Raw genomic sequence first — 20188 nt, 5'->3', positions numbered from 1 at the left:
GTATAGATTATACACGTGCATGTGTGCATTTGCGCTCGCACGCACTATTCTTATTTTTTGTACTTTTTTTTTGGGGGGGGAGGGTTGTTAGATAAATAGGGGGCCATTAGGAGGAGGCACTTAGTGGTAATTGTTAAGCAAGCTCTCAGAAAGGAACGGGCGACTATTTCATATATTTATTTATTTAATAGGATAATGTGTTGTCACCTTTGATTTTCATTGTAGATAGAAAAGACATTGTCTTCACTGCGGCAGATAGGCCTGTTTTTTTTTCTCCTCTTCTCCCTCCTCTTCCTCCTCCTTCTCCTCTTCTTCCTCCCATTCCTCCTCTTCTTACTCCCATTCCTCCTCTTCTTACTCCCATTCCTCCTCTTCCTCTTCCTCTTCCTCCTCTTTCTCCTCTCCTCGTCCTCTCCTCCTGATCCTCCTCCTCCTCCTCCTCCTCCTCCTCCTCCTCCTTATTCCTTTCATACTCTTTTGGTCTCTTACGTGTAAGGACAAAGCGGGAAATACCGGCCACGGCTCGGCTCTATAATCGACCAATCTACACTCGTGGGGCACCGCCAATTGAGCTATGTGGATCTCCTTTTAAGTCGGAGGCTGTTGTTATTTCCATTACGCTTCTCCCCCTCCTCAGCCTCTCCTCCCCCTCCCCTCCTCTCCCCACCCCCTTTCCTCTCCTCTCTCCCCTCCCCTCTTCTCCTCTCCCCTATCCCCATCCCCTCTCCCCTCCCCTCCTATCCCCTCCTCTCCTCTCCCCTCCTCTCCTCTCCCCTCCTCTCCCCTATCCCCCTCCCCTCCCGCTCCTCTTCCCCTCTCCCCTCCTCCCCAACTCCCCTCCCCCTCCTCTTCCCCTCTCCCCCTCCCCTCCCCCTCCTCTTCCCCTCTCCCACCCTCCCCTCCCCTCCCCTCCCCTCCTGTGACAAGAACTAGTTGACCATCAGAGTGGTCATCAAGTGAAATAGACTTAGTATCTATGTAGTGGGCTCTGAAACAACTGGTTGTTAGAAGAGATGATTATACAACTTTATGGATAGGGATGACAGGTGTTAAGGGATATGGATCTACCTAGTGTGGGCCTTATGGTCTCTGCACTCTCCTCCATTCTTATATTCATATGGAACGATTCTCGTGTCTTCCTAGTTTTGTGTTCGAGTCCCGCACTCCTCACCCAGTGACGGTTTCGTTTTAGAAGGGGGGGCCCCGTCAACATGAATAAAATCGCCTGGCTGCAGTTAGGAGGAAAGTGGAAGTGCCACCTGGCACGGGGACAGACGGGGGATGTGTGTGGACACATGTGGTGGGGCGAGGTCGCCATCTGTGAGGGACAGTGTGTACCACCTGGTCAAGATGGTCCTCCTTTGGACAAAGCCTAATGGCGTCTCGACGGCGGTGGTGGGTGAGCGGGAGAGGTGGTCGGATTTAGTCGTTGATTGTACGTATGGTTGGGTATTACTTGCCTCTGCCCCATGGCAATACACACACACATACACGTATATTTGTATGATGTATGTATATATATATATATATATATATATATATATATATATATGTATATATATAATATAAATATATATATATATGTATATATATATATATGTATATACATACATACATATACCAAGGTTTTTCCCCCTTACAAGGGGGTAGCCAAAAAAAAAGGCATAAAATCATTCCCACCCATTCCATCCCTGAATACACTCCACACCCCTCCACCCTCCCTCCTATCTCAGCACCTCCTGAATGACGGGTCATCCCTGCACCTTGTCCACTGCCCTGGGTCAGAAGCAGTGTCGCAAGACACAGCACATCCACAGCAAGGCCGCTTCATTAAATCGGTGACCCCCCCTCTCCGTCCCCCCACTGCATAAAATGAGAGGACGGGGAGAAATCCCTTCGGGCTGCGTCAAATTTTGCTCACACATACTACCTCACCCCCCATCCACCCGCCCATTCCACCTCATGCTATCCCAACATCATCCATATACAACCATTCTCCATTCACCCCTGTCTTCTGTCCTCTCCCGTCCTTCCTCAACAGACATTCCCCTCTTCCCCAAAGCCCCCTTCACCCCATCCATCCACCTCATCCTAGGACGCCCCCTCATGTTCACTCCCTCCACATCTGCCTTCCACACCTCTTTTACTAGTCTTTCTTCACTCATTCTTTCCATGTGTCCAAACCATCATAATATTCTTTCATCAACCCTATCTCCCAGCTCTCTTACCACCCCCGTTCTCCTCCTCACCTCCTCATTTCTCACTCTATCTAGCCTAGTAACCCCCATCATACTTCTCAGACACCTCATCTCAAACACATTCAAACTCCTTCTCTCTTCTTCTCTTATGTTCCATGTTTCTGCCCCATACAGTGCTGTTGGCACAATCACACCTTCATACAGTCTCCTCTTAGCATCCATTCCCAAATGTCTATTCCTCATTATATATATGTGTATATATATATATATATATATATATATATATATGTATATATATATACATATATATATTATATATGTGTGTGTGTGTATGTATGTATATACCAAGATGATTGAACATAAACGTTCCATTAAATATGCACAAGAGAGCTCAGCTGTGTTCCAACATGTTAAGCAATTTAAACATTGTTTAGATTGGGACAAAGCTGAGCTTATTTATAAAGCCAGATGTGAGTTCCGGAGAAAAATGGTAGAATCTACGATCATTGTATATCAGCCCAACATGAATATTTCAAAGGGACAATGGTCCCCGGACATAATGTCCGGACTCTTCATCACCAACCTATTGAAAGCTCATTTGCCCCCTGACCTCACATACGGAGTGGGCCGAGGGTAGAGACATCTTCCCATGTTCCCCTTTCTTTTGTTAAGGGTGCTACTTAAACAGCACGCTCTCTGTTAATTGTATCTACTGAAGAGGATTCCAGTTTGCAATCGAAATATATAGATTCCCCGTTTCCAGTCTTTTCTACTCCAACAGTGGTTTCTACGTTATTGACAAATGTGTGATTACATTTTTCACCTGTAATATATATAGATATATATATATATATATATATATATATATATATATATATATATATATATGGGTGTCCGTTTCTTGATCCCCCATATGAATTATCGGGTGCATAAATTTTGTGTAATCATTAATTTAGGTGGCGCAATTGTCACACCTACGGACCAGAGTCACGAACTATTCTTTCATATTAACAAATCTTAAAAAAAAAAAAAAAAAAACATGTTTACCACCTCAAGGGCTCCACCTCTTGGGCACAACGTTGTCACGACCCAAGGGTAGAAACGCTGGTTAGCGCTGTTATGTGCGTACACATACGTACATATATATTGTACATGCATACTTGTATACATTTTTTTTTTTTATACTTTTATTTATTTATCATATTTACTGGAGACGAGTCTCCGGTCATGAAATAATGCAACGTGACTCTGGTCCATAGGGGTGTCAGTAATGTCTTTAACATGTTGACTGCATTAAAACATGTACAACCAGTACCTGGTACTGGGCCAAGGCTGGGTCAGGGTCCTCGTCAGCGGGGGTTGGGGTAGTGGGTGGGGGTGGCGATTTGGCGCCGGCGCCAGCACTGGCAGGAATGGGGTTCTTCTTGCTCCGGGCTACTTCCTGGGCTCTATTGAGAGTAGTGCTCAGCTGTGGCCCCTTTCTACGCTCGAACAGGGTATATATATATATATATATATATATATATATATATATATATATATATGTGTGTGTGTGTGTGTGTGTGTGTGTGTGTGTACAGCTCTGAATCCTAGATATACATTTTTATCAACCACAATAAACTGGCCGTACCACATTTCAATTTCTGCATGTTGGCCTCCGCGAGTCTGTCGATGTTAATGTCTTAGAATTAAAGTGTATTGTGGTTTTATATATATATATATATATATATATGTGTGTGTGTGTGTGTGTGTGTGTGTGTGTATATTATATATATATATATGTGTGTGTGTGTGTGTGTATAAGACAAATTGAACATTTTTAGAAGCTCTGCCATGGGATTCGAACCCTGACCCGTGCGTCCATAATCACGAGGTCAAGACGCTAGCAACCGTGCTACGTCCTTTTGAACTATCACATGTAGCACGGTTGCTAGCGTCTTGACCTCGTGATTATGGACGCACGGGTCGGGGTTCGAATCCCATGGCAGAGCTTCTAAAAATGTTCATATATTTATATATAAAAACACACAGAATGGTCGTACACAGATTTTCATCTTATCAACCACATTTTTTTCCTCCTTGCAAACGGGTATCGGGAGATGAGATCGATGGAAGCATATTCGAAAACCGATACACTGTCGGGCTGAACACTTGAACCATGCCGATACGTAACAGATGGACAGTGACTTTACCAACTACCCTATCAAGAGGGATATCGCAATTGGTTAAGTCACTGTCCATTTGTTACGTATCTGCTAGGTTCGAGTCATGAGCCCAACAGCGTATCAGTTTGTGAATACGCTTCCATCGAGTTCATGTCAGTCTCGATCGTGTTTGCAAGGAATTATAATAAAAGAAAGTTAATGTGGCTGGTTAAAATGGAAAAAAGTATATGTAATATGTGTGTGTGTTTGTATCAAAACTAAATTGGATTTGTGTGGACCATTTGGAGTAGATGCTCCTGTCTTGACGCTTTATCGAAACCGACCACAACTATGGCGAAATCTTCAACTTAAGTGTTGTCATATCATGGTGAAACTTGCTGTGTATGTGTTTTTTGGCCAGTTATTCCCAATGGTGAGGTTTGGTTAAGGATTTTCAAAATGGTTAAGTGAGGTTTGTTGGTTATCACGAAACTGGTCACACTTTTTGGAAAGTTGAGTAAATTTTGCCTTTAGACGTTAGGTTATTTCAGGATTTGAACGCGTTTTATGAGTATATATTTAGCAGGTTTTGTTCGGATTTGGTCGGTTTTGACAAAGCATTGGACCCGATAACATTCGGTTTATAAAATTTATTTAATTAATATATGTAATTATATTTTTGTATTTGTTTGATTTGTGTTTATTTGATTATTTACTTATTTTATTTATGTTTATATGTTTAATTTATGTATTTTTTATTAATTAGATTATTATTATATATTTTTTCGCGTGAATATGAAAGTCATTGATCAGTCATTTGTCCGGTCGAACAATGTTAAATAATGACCCCCCCCCACACCCGTTTCTCTCTCCCTCTCTCCCTCCCTCCCTCTCCCCCTCCCTCCCTCCCTCTCCCCCTCCCTCCCTCTCCCCCCCCTCCCTCCCTCTCCCCCTCTCTCCTTCTTTCCCTCCCTCTTCCTCCCTCTCTCCCTGTCTCCCTCCCCTCTCTCCCTGTCTCCCTCCCCTCTCTCCCCTCTCTCCCTCCCCTCTCTCCCTGTCTCCCTCCCTCACTCACTCTTCCTCCCTCTCTCTCCCTCTCCCTCCTTTCCCCTCTCTCCCTCTCTCTCCTTTCCCCTCTCTCCCTCTCTCTCTCTTTCATCATCATTATTATCCCCCCCCCTCTCTCTCTCTCTCTCTCTCTCTCTCTCTCTCTCTCTCTCTCTCTCCTTCTCTCCCCCTCTCTCTCTCTTTCTCTCCCTCTCTGCCAGTGGCCCTCCCGAACTTTGGCCGTTGTCACAATGTGCGATGGCGCCGGATGTGGCCAGATGATGGGCAAGTACAATTCGCTTAATAAAATCACCTGGCGACACACAGAACTTGATATGAAGACCACCATCACTCCCTGGTTGAAACACTCTCACAACCTTTGGAGTCAAATGACTCCAAAGAAGGGCGACTTTGCTGTCGCCAAAAAGCCGCAACGGCGCCGCCGGACAGTGTGACACCTCTGACCGCTCCGGCACCGTTTGACATCAGTGGCGCCATCACGGCCATCTCACATACACACACATTTCAAGTCGTTACTGTCCCCCGTGAGCAAGAGTACGAATTCCTGATGTATGGGAGTTCACAATATTACCCAAAGTTCGAAATGTATGGGCTCGCATTGGGAAGGTTGGTAGCTGTCGATCACGAGTCCGTCACGTGGTTCCAGGGTAGGGATGACACATTCTGGGCCTGTTGGGGAGGGGAGCGGGGGGTGGGGTGGGGTGGGGGGTTCTTCTCGTGGGGAGATAAGCAAGGTTGAGTCATTCTTTCTCGTATTGTAGTCTGAGTTTGTCACCCATGTTGCGGGTAGACAACTTGGACGACGCGCTCGCTCACTCATGAGCTTAAATTCTTCGAAAAGGGTGACTGGTCATCCTTCGAGGCTCGGCTGAAGGTGGAGGTGGGAGGAGGAGGAGGAGAAGAGAAGAAGAAGAAGTGCGAGGTCCCCTCCTTTTTATATATTTTATTTTTTATGCCTTTTTCTTTTTGGCTACCTCCCTTGTAAGGGAGGAAAAGCCTCTGTATATGTATGTATTTTTATTTTATTTTATATATTTTTTATTATTTTTTTTAGATATGTACCGTAATTCTCGTATCATTATTTTTTGTTTTAAGCGTATACCCTAGTTCTCTTGTATATTGTTATTATTATTATTATTATTATTGTCATTATTATTATTATTATTATTATTATTGTTGTTATTATTACACACACTAAGCCCCCAATCCCCCATATTTGGGGGTAGCCCATTCAAAAGTGTTGAAAGGGGAGGATATGTACCCACGTTCGGCCACCATTGATTCACCTCATTCGACACGCCAGGGGACATGGTGGCGGAATTCTTGTCCCCCAAATTATGGGGTGTTATTTTTAGATAGAATAAAGAATTTCGGGGTTGGGTTGTTGATGTGCACCAACGCTTCTACAAAGGACTACAAAGGAAGAACAGGAGACCATTTGGTCCATAACTAGGTCGAATGCGAAAAATAGGGAAATGAATGAATTAGATAGAATGAAAAATAATGATAAATGTTGATAAATAAACGCTGAGGAATCTGGACCAAGCAGGTCATGTTCTTCGTTTGCGCACACACAGGGCAAAGGTGACGGCTTCGGCCGCAGCTACTACTCAGCTCCTCCTGGCGTAGGTTCCTCATCTCCTCGTGTAATTAGGATGGTGGTTGCGGTAGTAATTATCCCCCCCCACCTCCTTCCTCCTCCTCCTCCCCCACTTCCCGGTAATTATTTTCCTTAACTTCCTCCTCTTCCTCCTCCCCCCTCTTCCTCCTCCCCCCTCTTCCTCCTCCTCCTCCTCCTCCCCCTCCTTCCCCCCTCTTCCTCCTCCGCCTTGCTGGTCTCGTGATGTTTCGTCATACTTTGTTATTGATTTAAACATGATATATCCTGAACTAGATGGTATTGGCAATTGTTGTGTGTCCTATTTTTATTTATTTTATCATGCATTTATTTGTCTATGTTCTATGTTGTGGGTGTCTCCATTTTTAATATATATATACATACATACATACATATACCAAGGTTTTTTCCCCCTTCCAAGGGAGGTAGCCAAAAAGGGAAAGGCATAAAAACACTCCCACCCATTTCATCCCTAAATACACTCCACACCCCTCCCACCCTTCCTCTCATCTGAGCACCTCCTGGATGACGGGTCATCCCTGCACCCTGCCCACCGCCCTGGGTCAGAAGCAGTGTCGCAAGACACAGTACATCCACAGCGAGGCCGCTTCATTTAATCGGCGACCCCCCCTCTCCGTCCCCCTTTGCATATAAGGCGAGGACGGGGAGAAATCCCTTCGGGCTGCGTCAAAATTCACTCGCACAAACTACCCACCCCCCACTTCCCGCCCATTCCTCCTCATGCAGTCACAACATCATCCATATACAACCATTCTCCACTCACCTCTGTCTTCCGTCCTCTCCCTTCCTTCCTCAACAGACATTCCCCTCTTCCCCAAAGCCCCCTTCACAACCCCATCCATCCACCTCATCCTAGGACGTCCCTCATGTTCACTCCCTCCACATCTGCCTTCCATACCTCTTTTACTAGTCTTTCTTCACTCATTCTTTCCATGTGTCCAAACCATCCTAATATTCTTTCATCAACCCTATCTCCCAAATCCTTTTTCACCCCTGTTCTCCTCCTCACCTCTCTTCATTTCTCACTCTATCTAGCCTAGTAACCCCCACCATACTTCTCAGACACCTCATCTCAAACACAATTCAAACTCCTTCTCTCTTCTTCTCTTATGTTCCACGTTTTCTGCCCCATACAGTGCTGTTGGCACCAATCACTCCTTCATTACAGTCTCCTCTTCGCATCCATTCCCAAATGTCTATTCCTCATTACACTCTTTAAACCACCAAAGGCATTTACTCACTTCTCTCAATCTACATTCTACCTCCACCTTCACTCCACCTTTTTCCTGCTACACTTGCACCCAAGTATCTAAAACTATTCCACTTCCTCCAGTCGCTCTCCCTTAATGTTCACTTCCAGTCTACTGCCACTTTCACCCCTTGTACATCTCATCACCTTACTTTTACCCACATTTATCTTTAGCTTTCTTCTATCACATACTCTCCCAAACTCTGCCACCGCAGCTTCCTCAATCCCTCCTCTGACCCTGCCACAAGCGCAGTGTCGTCCGCAAACAACAGCTGGCTCACCTCCCACTTTTCTCCATTTTCTTTAACCATCTCCAATCCCTGACTCACTACCCTAGCATTCACCTCTCGCACCACCCATCCATGTATAAGTTGAACAGCCAGGGCGACATAACGCATCCTTGACGAAGTCCCACCTTTACTTCAAACCACTCACTCTCTCCATTTCTAATCCTAACACATGCTCTACTACTCTCATAAAAACTCTTGACAGCTCCCAAAAGCTTTCCTCCTATCCCATAAATCTGCATAACCTCCCACAGTGCCTTTCTGTCTACCCTATCATAAGACTTTTCCAGATCCATGAAAGCCCAAAAAACATCCTTCCCCTTTCCTATAGCTTTCTCACATATCTGTCTTACCACAAAGATCTGATCTACACAACCTCTACCCGTCCTAAATCCACACTGTTTGTTCCTCACCAATTACTCCCTCTGTTCCTCTCCTAATCCTCTCAATTAAGATCCTCCCATAAGCCTTCCCTACTACACTCAACAGGCTAATCCCTCTGAAATTACTACATTCACACTTGTCCCCTTTTCCCTTGTAAAGAGGAACTATACAGGCACTACTCCAGTCCTCCGGTACTCTACCCTCTCTCCAGCAAACATTAAAATAACCTCACCCAACCAGTCCACCATCACTGCACCTCCCTTTTTCAGACATTCTGCATGACATCCATCCAGACCAGGTGCCTTACCTGCTTTCATCATCTTTACAGCTGCCTTCACCTCATCCTTCCTTATTTCTCCTCCATTCTCCTCACTCATCACTCTCATTTTCTTCGCATTTCCCACTGCAGCTATCTTTCCTTCCCTATCCTCCTTCACATTCAGCAACTCCCTAAAATATTCTGCCCATCTTCCCCTCACTGCCATCTCTTCCATTATCAACTCTCCATCTGTACCTTTTACCTTTTCTTCCCTACTTGATTCGCCTCCTCTTCCTCTCTTAATTTCTTTCCAAAACATCTTTTTATTACTTTCAAAATTTTCTGTCATACTCCTACCCCCATTTCACATCTGCTCTCCTCTTTGCTCCTTTAACCTTTTTCTTTACTTCTCTTTTCTTTTCTTTGTACGTCTCATATGACTCCCCTGTCCTCTTTTGTAACCAATCTGTGAATGCTCGCTTCTTCTCTTCTACAGCCTTCTTTGTTTCCTCATCCCACCATTCACTACCCTTTCTTCTATTTCCCCCTGTCCTTCTTGTTCCACACACCATCCTTGCACACTTTAAGACTCCCTCCTTGAACCATCCCCATTCCTCCTCCACACCCATCTCTGCTCTATCCTTTACTCCCTCCCACTCCTCCTTCAGCTTCTTTTCGTACTCCTTCTCCTTTTCCTTTTCATTCAAGGAGTTCACTCTAAGAACCTCCCTACCTTTTGTCCCCTTCCTCCTTCTCCATCTATCCTCCACTCTCAGCTTACCTTCCACCAAAAAATGATCTGATATTCCCCCACCCTCTCCCCTTAGCACATGTACATCCTTAACTCTTCCTATCATAATCCTATATATATATATTTTTTTTTTTTGCGGGGGGGGGAAGCAGAACCACAATAGGATGAGCTTTCTTAAGCCGCTCAGAATAAAATATATGAAGTGCGTCACTGACTTAACCGAGAAAGTGAACTAAGCCGATTAAGATCATTATGTGTTCGCCAGAAAAAAAAACAGCATGACACCACAACAAAGGGGTTAAGAATAAGATAAGTAGCCGGGGCTAGTGGCCTTCACCGAGTCCCTGTCAATAGATTAAGCATTGGGGGCAGGTTGCCCCCGATTTCTCATTTGGGTCGAGGTGGGGGGAGGGGGCGTTGGGGGGCTTAAGGGGTCAGGGGGGCTGCAGGTCACCCGGAGTGGGGGAGGGGAAGGGCGGGGGGGCAAGTGTCTAGCAATGGTTTATCGAGTATTGTCGATTTATTTGTTTTTATTTGTTGTATATGCCTATTAATGTTTTTTATTTACTTGCAAATTTATTTGTTTATATTGTTCTCTCGAGTTTTTGTTTATTTATATATTTATTTTTATTTATATCGTTTTGTCGAATTTTTATTTATTTATCTATCTTTGTTTAAATCGGTTCTCGATTTTTTATTAATTTATTTTATCGTTTTCCCGAGTTTTTGTTTATATATTTACTTGTTTAACTCCTTCGCTAGTTTTTATTTATTTATTTATCTGTGTCTTTTACAAGACTCTAACCACATGGAGTGTTCTGGCTGCCGCCAGGCGATTTTATTAATATGAGGGAGAAATTATAAGCCTTGTTTAGCGCGATGGCAATTAATTGGAACACTTTTAGTATTTATCTAATTCCAATTATTAACTAAGCAATTAACGTGTTTATCTTTGTATTGTGTTGATGTTTATTTCTAAGGAGATTTAATTACCAATTATTACTAGTATTATTATTATTATTATTATTATTATTATTATTATTTTTTGTTAATATATATCTATATTCATTTCTCTTTAGAAACAAATCCTTCCATAGAGGATGTGATGTATTGACGTAAGGTTCTTCCGAGATGCGCTTGCCACGTGTAAAATTGCTCAGTCTTGCGCAGTTGCGTGACGCATGCGCTGTGCTTGAAAGCGCATCTCTCCAGTGTCGGTGTTGCGCAACTTTTATGTGTAATGTTGATGAGCAGGAGGAGGAGGAGGAGACTCTTCTTATGCTTACTCATCATTGGTACGAACCCAAGGTCGACACAAGAACAGGCCTGTTCAAGTTTGGGAGAGAAAATATGCGATGTGTGTGTGTGATATTTTTATTTTGTTATTATTATTTTATTATTATTATGTGTGCGTGTGTGTTTATATATATATATATATATATATATATATATATATATATGACGTAAGTGGAGTAGAAAATACAGGAGACTAGTCTGAGTTTATTCCTGACTAGTTTCGCAGGTATACTTTTTCAGGAATAAACTCAGACTAAGACTCCTGTGTTTCCTACTCCACTTACGTCAACCTGTCAGAATGTCTCATAAAAGAAAGTAAATAACGATTTTCCGTATATTTCGATCGCTTGCTGTGATCCTCTTCAAGCGGAATACAGCAAGAGGATCACAGCAAGTGATTGAAATATACGGAAAATCGGTATTTCCATTCTTTTCTTAAATCCAATCAGCAGTGGGTTTTTAGTGTGTATGTGTGTGTGTATATATGTAAATATAATATATATTATTATATATGTTATATATATATATATATATATATATATATATATATTTCAACCACAAATCACTTTAATTCCATGCCATTGCAATCGAGACTAAGAGTTGCTCGAAGGAGGCATCCGTTGGAAATTGAAACGTGTACGAGGCGAGGATTCGAACGCAGCTAACCCGTAACAAAGTTACAGTGACGTAAACCAGTACGCTCTCTTGATAGCGTATTGGTTTACGTCACTGTAACTTTGTTGGAATTAAAAGTGATTTGTGGTTGAAAAATATATTAATTGATCACTGGGAACCATTCAGTGTGTATGTATCTATATATATATATATATATATATATATATATATATATATATATATATATATATATATATATATATATATATTATGGTTGGAGGTTCATATACTTGCTCACCTTGCTCTCCGTCTTTTTTTGTTAGGACTTGATGTTCTGTCGAGACAAAGCCACCTCCTTGGCAATACAAATCCATTTACATTTAATGTTCGTCCACTTGTACCAAAGTATTTCCTCTCTTAGCTTCGTTGTTGTTCTTCTCCAGCCGCCGTTAACGAGGTCTTTCAGTTGAAGATTCGAACCGCCGCGGTTTTCGCGCGGTTCAAACAGCTAGTTTAAATAGGACCATGATCTCTTTTCCCTCTGAGCGCCAATTTCGGATTATCTCCTCTTTATGTGATCAAGGGCTCTCCTCTTTATGTGGCCAAGGAATCTCTCTCCTCTTTATGTTGTCAAGGGCTCGCTCCTCTTTATGTGGCCAAGGAATCTCTCTCCTCTTTATGTTGTCAAGGGCTCGCTCCTCTTTATATGGTCAAGGGTCTCTCTTTCATTATATGGCCAAGGGCTCTCTCCTCTTTCCATGGCCAAGAAATCTCTCTCCTTTTTATTTGGCCAAGTTCTCTCTATTCTTTATGTGGCCAATGGCTCTCTCCTCTTTTCATGGCCAAGGAATCTCTTCTCTTTATTTGGCCAAGGGCTCTTTCTCTTCTATATATGGCTAAGGGTTCTCTCCTCTTTACATGGACAAGGGCTTTCTCTCCTCTTTATTTGACCAAGGGCTCTCTCTCTTCTATATATAGCCAGGGGCTCTCTCCTCTTTATATGGCCAAGGGCTCTCTCTTCTATATATAGCCAAGGGCTCTCTCCTCTTTATATGGCCAAGGAATCTCTCTCCTCTTTATGTGGTCAAGGGCTCTCTCTCCTCTTTTTATTGTCAAGGGCTCTCTCCTCTTTATATGGCCAAGGGCTCTCTCTTCTATATATAGCCAAGGGCTCTCTCCTCTTTATATGGCCAAGGAATCTCTCTCCTCTTTATGTGGTCAAGGTCTCCCTTTCCTCTTTATATTGTCAAGGGCTCTCTCCTCTTTATATGGACAAGGGCTCTCTCCTCTTTATATGGCCAAGGAATCTCTCTCTTTATGTGGTCAAGGGCTCTCTCTCCTCTTTATATTGTCAAGGGCTCTCTTCTCTTTATATGGCCAAGGGCTCTCTTCTCTTTATATGGCCAAGGTCTCTCTCCTCTTTATATGGCCAAGGGTTCTCTCCTCTTTATATGGCCAATAGCTCTCTCCTCTTTTTATGGCCAAGGAATCTCTCTCCTCTTTATGTGGTCAAGGGCTCTCTTTCCTCTTTATATTGTCAAAGGCTCTCTCCTCTTTATATGGCCAAGGGCTCTCTCCTCTTTACATGGCCAAGGGTTTTCTCCTCTCTTTTAGTCAATAGCTCTTTCCTCTCTATTAGCCAATAGCTCTCTCCTCTTTATATGGCCAAGGGCTCTCTCCTCTTCATTTGGCTATTGTAACGCAGCTGGGATCTCCCAGTCAGATTCAAGATGGACTCCGCCCCAAGTCTCTTTATGGCGTCGTTTCTCTCTTCGTGTATATTAACCTCAACACTCATCTCAGAGGCGTGGAGTCTACGTCAATATATATATATATATATATATATATATATATATATATATATATGTGTGTGTGTGTGTATACATGTGTGTGTGTGTGTGTTTTATTTTATTCTATTTTATTTTATTTATTTATTTTTGTTTCCTACGAAATTTATACTCATAGTTTACGAAGTTTGCGATTTGTCGACCGCAATTGTATTTCTTCACCAACAATTCACCAGCTTTTTTATTCCTGAATTTAATATCTGACAGCGATGTTGATACATGACCCACAGGTCACACGCGCACCACACACACACACACACACACACACACACACACACACACACACACACACACACACAAGTAATAATTAGTTCCGCTTGATTTCTTTGTATAAATGGGTGGGAGGGAAGGGGGGGGAAGGCAACAGGAGAGATAGACGGGTAGACAGAAGCCCTTAGCGACAGACAGACAGGCGGACGACTGATAGAAGGATAGACGATGGAAGGACAGACTGGTAGACGGGCAATTTTAGTGACAGAGAGACAATCGACTTTACCTACATAGACAGACTGACAGGCAAACACAGACAAACGGATTAAAGGACAGACGATTTTATCAATAGACAGAGAAAGATAGAAGCGCTGGTTACCGGCCGAGAGATAGGACTCTTCAATGCTTAACGACTCCACTCCCCCCCCCAACTGTTGTTATTCTTAAACAAGGATAGAAACGCTGGTAAAACTCGTTGCTACTAAGGCCTGACTGGCTGGCAGTTCTTCCTGTTCTCTTGGCTTGCCCAAACTGCCCCCCCCCTCTCTCTCTCTCTCTCTCTCTCTCTCTCTCTCTCTCTCTCTCTCTCTCTCTCTCTCTCTCTCTCTCTCTCTCTCTCTCTCTCTCTCTCTCCTATTCTCTCATTCTCTGGTATCCCAATAATTTCCCTCACTCCAAACACTCCTTCAGCTGTGTGTGTGTGTCTGTGTCTGTAAGAATTTGGCCATGACGTACGCCTTTTGTTCTTTTTTTTTTTTATTCTCGATGAAATATTTTTTGGCACTGTTACCCCGCTATTTGTACATTTTATTTTTATTTACGTTTTATCTCGTTTCATGTCAGCATGGGTTGTTGATAATAGGTGGTAGCTGGCTACCCTAGCACAAAGGGTCCAGGGAGGTGCAACTGGGGCGAGAGATGTGTTTAGCGCAATATCCGGCGTTGGTGATTAACACTGAGACGATAAAGTCGTCGTGATAATCCTATGACGTCATGTAGCGACACGTGTGTCGAAAACGTCCTGAACGCTATCGCTGTTGCCTGCGAAGTCAGGGTACAACATGCTGATCACGTGACAAAGGAGGGCGGGGCTTAGGAGTGACGTCATGTCGCTCTGTCTTGATCAAAGGTCGAGAGCGATGTGACGTCATGTCGCTCTGTCTTGATGGAGTCGAGAGCGATGTGACGTCATGTCGCTCTGTCTTGGTCAACGGTCGAGAGCGATGTGACGTCATGTCGCTCTGTCTTGATCAACGGTCGAGAGCGATGTGACGTCATGTCGCTCTGTCTTGATGAAGAGTCGAGAGCGATGTGACGTCATGTCGCTCTGTCTTGATGAAGAGTCGAGAGCGATGTGACGTCATGTCGCTTTGTCTTGATGAACGGTGGAGAGCGATGTGACGTCATGTCGTTCTCTCTTGGTCAGTGGTTGAGAGCGACATGACGTTATGTCGATATGTTTAGCGCGCATGAACAGGTAAACAAGAGACCTTTGCAGCATCTCTTGATATTTCCATCCGCATTTCACGCTATTATTGACGTTTGTAGGAACAGTGATCAAGAACCAGGTATTGTGTAAATATTTAATGATCTTTCAGCATCTGTAGGGTCCCTTCTAACCTTAATAAAATCGTCTGGCGTAAGGAAATAATAAATTATTTCAATGTGACCAAAGCTCTTAGTGGGTTAGAGATCTCATGGGGCCCCCCCGGGGTGTGTGGGCAAGGGGGGGGAGGGGGGCACTGTTCACGTGATGACCGCGTGGGAACTGACACTGAGGAAGGGGGAAGGGAAGAGGTGAGGAGTTGTCTTTAATCTTCGAACTGTGACAAAAGTTATCATGTTTATCCGCCTCGCAGAGCGAAATGAAAAGTTGAACAAAGGCACTTGAATAAATGAGAAAGTAAATAGATATATGAATGAATAAGTACAGAATAAATTGATAATTGAATAAGTATAATGATAGATAAAAATAAATGGATAATAAAAGTGTGGTCTGGGTAGAACGGAGCTCGGGTCAGACGAGGTCAAAGCAATCCGTTAGCTTGAATAATAATATTCAAGGTTTTCCATTCGTGGATGATCGGGACCACCAACTACTACCACTACTACTACTACTACTACTTACTACTACTACCACCACCCCCACTATCACCACCATCCTCTACCACCACTACTATTTACTACTTACAACCACTACCACCACTACTACTACTACTACTACTACTACTATTACTACTACTATTATTACTGCTACCACCATCAATAAAAGCTACCACCAATACCACTACTACTACCAACACTATCACTACTACCACCAGCACCACCACCAACAACAACAACTACAACAGCACCTCCTTGCCGGAGTCGCCGTAGGTCAAAGGTGACTGCTTCGGCCGTAGGAAGGCAATTCATGATCTTGTGACTGACACGTCATTGGTTGTATTGTGTTTGTCGAGCACGAGGGACCAAAACAAATGGTGAGCTGGCTTCGCCTCGCTTCGCTTAGCCTTGCCTTGCGTCACACCCAGCTAGCCAGCTAGTCGTATCCTGTAAGGAAATGACACTCTTTGGACCCAAACCTCCAACCACCCCCCCCCCCGTCTCTCTCTCTCTCTCTCTCTCTCTCTCTCTCTCTCTCTCTCTCTCTCTCTCTCTCTCTCTCTCTCTCTCTCTCTCTCTCTCTCTCTCTCTCTCTCTCTCTCTCTCTCTCTCTCTCTCTCTCTCTCCCTCCCTCCCTCTCTCTTTCTCTCTCTCATATTCCCATCCATCCATTCATCCATCCATCCTCATGATTTTATACTCCCGCTTTCCCTCTCTTTCCCTCTCTTTCTTCCCCCTTCTCTCTTTCACTCTTCCCCCCTTCTCACTCTCTCTCTCTCTCTCTCTCTCTCTCTCTCTCTCTCTCTCTCTCTCTCTCGGGTCAGTGTCGTCATCGTATTGTTTTGTTTAGCGAGTGGAACGTGGAGTGCATATTAATAATAGAGGAGGAAGAGGTGGAGGAATATGTGGATTGGTGGGAGGAGCTTTGAAATGAAATCGTGAGATTTGTTACCATCATAATCACCACCACATCCATCACCACCACCACCACTGCTACCACTATTATTACCACAATCTCCACCACCACAACCTCCACACCCTCTACCATCTCCACCACCTATTACTACCACCACCACTATTACTATTACCTCACCACTATCACCACTACCACTATCACCATCAACACTGTCGCCACCACCACCACCAACCAACCACCTCCTACTCCTCCTCCTCCACTACTCCACCTCCACCGATTGCTTCACCGCGCGGTCTCCGCCGCCTTATAAACGCGCGTCTCCGTCTGTCGGGTATCAAAACGCTTGGTCTGTGGGTGCTGAGCGTACACGCCTCTTGCACCACGGCACCATCACCACAGCACCGTTTTCTGAAGCCTTTTGCACCATCTTCGGGAAGGAGAGAAAGGATTTGTAGCAAGCACAGCACAAAAAAAATATATTGAGTAACTGGAAGAGGTTGTGCACTATTACGTCTTCGCCGACACGGTCGTCCTTTGTTTTGGTTCTTCGTCGAAGTGTAACTTGCGTTGTGTTTGCAGGCGAGTTCCTTTCAGAGAGACACTTCGAGTATGAGATCGTGCCTCTTGGGTCTTGGCCCGAAGTCATGACGAGAGGACCCAGGATCCTCTCCGTCGCCAGCTCCTGAAGAAGGTTTCGCCGAAGTCCCCCCTTGCGCGCGCAGGGGCCGTCGAAGACCCTCCCACCATGGGATGGCCTGAAGCAGCAGGCGGCTTCGGGGTCGAGGCTGCAGCCGGGTTCCCCCTCGAGGGGCTACCTCGATCTCCGGCCGAAGTCTCCGCCACCCTTCCTCTTCTCCTGCAGCAGCAGCACAGGCACCTCGAGCTGCAGGACCCGTCCGGCGCGACGGTGCCCCTCATCTTCCTCCAGGTCCTCGTGCTGCTCCTCCACTGGTGCTACGGGCACTCCTCCGTCGACGCCTTCCTCATTCGGCTCCTCCTCAACAACTGCTGAGACTTTTAAGTGTGTGTGAGTTCGAGTGGGAGGACGAATGCCGTTGGTCGAGAGAACGCTTCCAGTGAGTGTCTCCCCGATGTTAACGGATTTTTTTTTTATCAAAATTTTCGATTTTATCAAAATTTTCGATTTTTATCAATTTTTTGATTTTTTTTTTTTTTTTAACCAAAAATTTCGTGTTTTTTTTCTATTAAATATCGTCGATGTGGGACTAATGCATTCTAGAAAGCAGCTCTAGTGTTATCGTTATTAGACAGTGAAGAAACATGGATCCGTCCAAGGACCCCGTACCCAAGGGGCCGACGCCCCTTTACTCGAGGGAGCTCACCCTTCAGGCTCACTTCACGTTCGGCACTCCGTCCATGGCGCCAGGCGCCACCGCCACGACTACCTCAGCGGCGACGGGCCCCACCCCGCGCGTCTCATCCACCACCGCCTCCTCCTCCTCCACCGCAGAGCCGACGGAGGAGTGGCGTTGGAATGGCCCTGGGGCCGAGTGCTCCATCACGTGTGACCGTCAGGGCCTGAGTATGACCTACAACGCTCCGACGAAGAGCCCGCCGCACGCCCACAAGCCTACGGGAGGGGCGAGGGAGGGCAGTGTCGGATTCGAAGGAGGAGGTGGAGGTGGTGGTGGTGGTGGTGGTACTCCGGCGGGAGATGGGAGGAGAGGCACAGTGCCACCTTGTGCCTACTGCTCCTCAAGTGCCTTCGTCTCCTCGCACGCGCAGCAGCAGCAGCCGCGCCCGGCCGAGTCGCAGCCCACCCGAGGGCGACCTCTCGAGAAGATGTCCGCGAAGTCCGCCACTTGGGTCCCCACGACGTCGGCCGCCGCTGCCGCCGCGGGGCGCAGCTCCACATTCTCAGGGAGTCTCGACCGGGGCGCGGAGGGGAAGCCCTCTGCGCAGCGTCCCTACGGGCGGAGGTGCAAGAGCACGGCGCACATCGTTCTCCAGAACAACGAGAACGGGAGCCGGGGTCAGCAGCAGCAGCAGCCCCGCCCCCACGAGTTCCACCACACGGGGCGCCAGGACCGCCGGGGCGAGGGCGCGTGGACGGGCGGCCCTCTTCCGGGGGCGGCCCAGACGCTGCCAGGGTCGGCCCGGGTGCACGCCAGGGACCAAGCTCGCTTCCCAACTCACCACGAGGAACCCGAGCCGACCTCGGCGTCGCCGCACCGCCACGCTGCCGGGGATCTCCACGACCTCCGCGCCCCTGCCCCCCGGAGTTGTTGCTTGAGCCCCCCGTGTTGCCCCTGCCACCACTGCTCCACGCTCTTCAACCTCGTGTCCTCCTTGACCCAGGAGCGCGCGTGTCATCTCTGTTCGCATCTCGGCCAGCACTACTGCTCCGTCTGCGCCGCTGCTGCCGAAGGGGCCGTCATGGGGGCCCCCCGGGGCCGCGAGGTCCACGCCCCGGTGCACGCGTCCTCCACCCGGACTTTCAACTCCCACTGTGCCTACGAGGACGAGGGGCGTGGTCCTTCCCATCGGAAGGAACACAAAGACCGGGAGATTTCGTCCTCGCAAGGGGCGCCCAAGCACCTGCTGGGGCCTCCCTCCAGCAGGCCGAGGTCCCGGACGCCCTCCCCCCGGCTCTTCCGTCGAGTGGTCCACCATGACGACGCTAAACAGAAGTCGTCGCACAAACACCAGCATCATAAACAACACCGGCAACAACACAAACAACAACATACGTCCCCGCCACGAGCCTCCTCCCCCGCCGCAGCTGTGGACGAAGGAGGAGGAGGAGGAAGAGGAGGAGGAGGACGTCGGGTGCCGCGCATGGGAGCAGCTGCCAGCGGATATATGGCATCAGCAGCGGGTACCAGCGGGTGTCAGGTACGCCAGAGAGGAGGAGGAGGAGGTGGTGGTGGTGCCATAACCCTTTGGTCATCACTAACTTGGGCAGAGCACCCACATCGAGGCCAGGCCCCGTAGTTCCTCCGTCGTCAGTAGGAGGTGATGCAACCAGAGGTCTCTTCGTAAGTCGAAGGTTCCTCTCGGGTGAATAAAATAACTCGGCGGCAGCCAGAATAAAGTGTATATATATATATATATATATATATATATATATATATTATAAAATATATTAACGAGCAGCTATCAAAACTTCTTCCACTCAATAAATTCTTTCATGTGTATTTCAATATGGATCTCATATGTACATATTGTTTATGTTTAGATATATATTTTTTCTAATAGTAA

General features: G+C 46.0%; 1 protein-coding gene across 12 annotated transcripts in view; it reads left to right on the top strand.

Annotated features, from left to right (window-relative positions):
- Pkn (serine/threonine-protein kinase N) overlaps positions 1–20188 on the top strand; it is a 365893-nt gene that overhangs the window by 109705 nt on the left and 236000 nt on the right. For 8 of the 12 annotated variants that reach the window (XM_076198500.1, XM_076198494.1, XM_076198499.1 and 5 more), the window contains exon 1: positions 18244–19822. The exons of the other annotated variants lie outside the window; for them this stretch is intronic. In XM_076198500.1, coding sequence (XP_076054615.1) covers positions 18248–19822 — 1575 coding nt within the window. In that variant the 5' untranslated portion in view covers positions 18244–18247. Of the gene's footprint in view, positions 1–18243; positions 19823–20188 lie in introns of those variants that run through there. 12 annotated transcript variants of the gene reach the window in all.

Source organism: Oratosquilla oratoria, chromosome 15 (genome assembly GCF_046742065.1).
Source record: "Oratosquilla oratoria isolate Oo_2021 chromosome 15, ASM4674206v1, whole genome shotgun sequence".
Lineage (NCBI taxonomy): Eukaryota > Metazoa > Arthropoda > Malacostraca > Stomatopoda > Squillidae > Oratosquilla > Oratosquilla oratoria.
The sequence above is the reverse complement of the archived record's forward strand: the minus strand, read 5'-3'. Positions and strand labels throughout refer to the sequence as shown.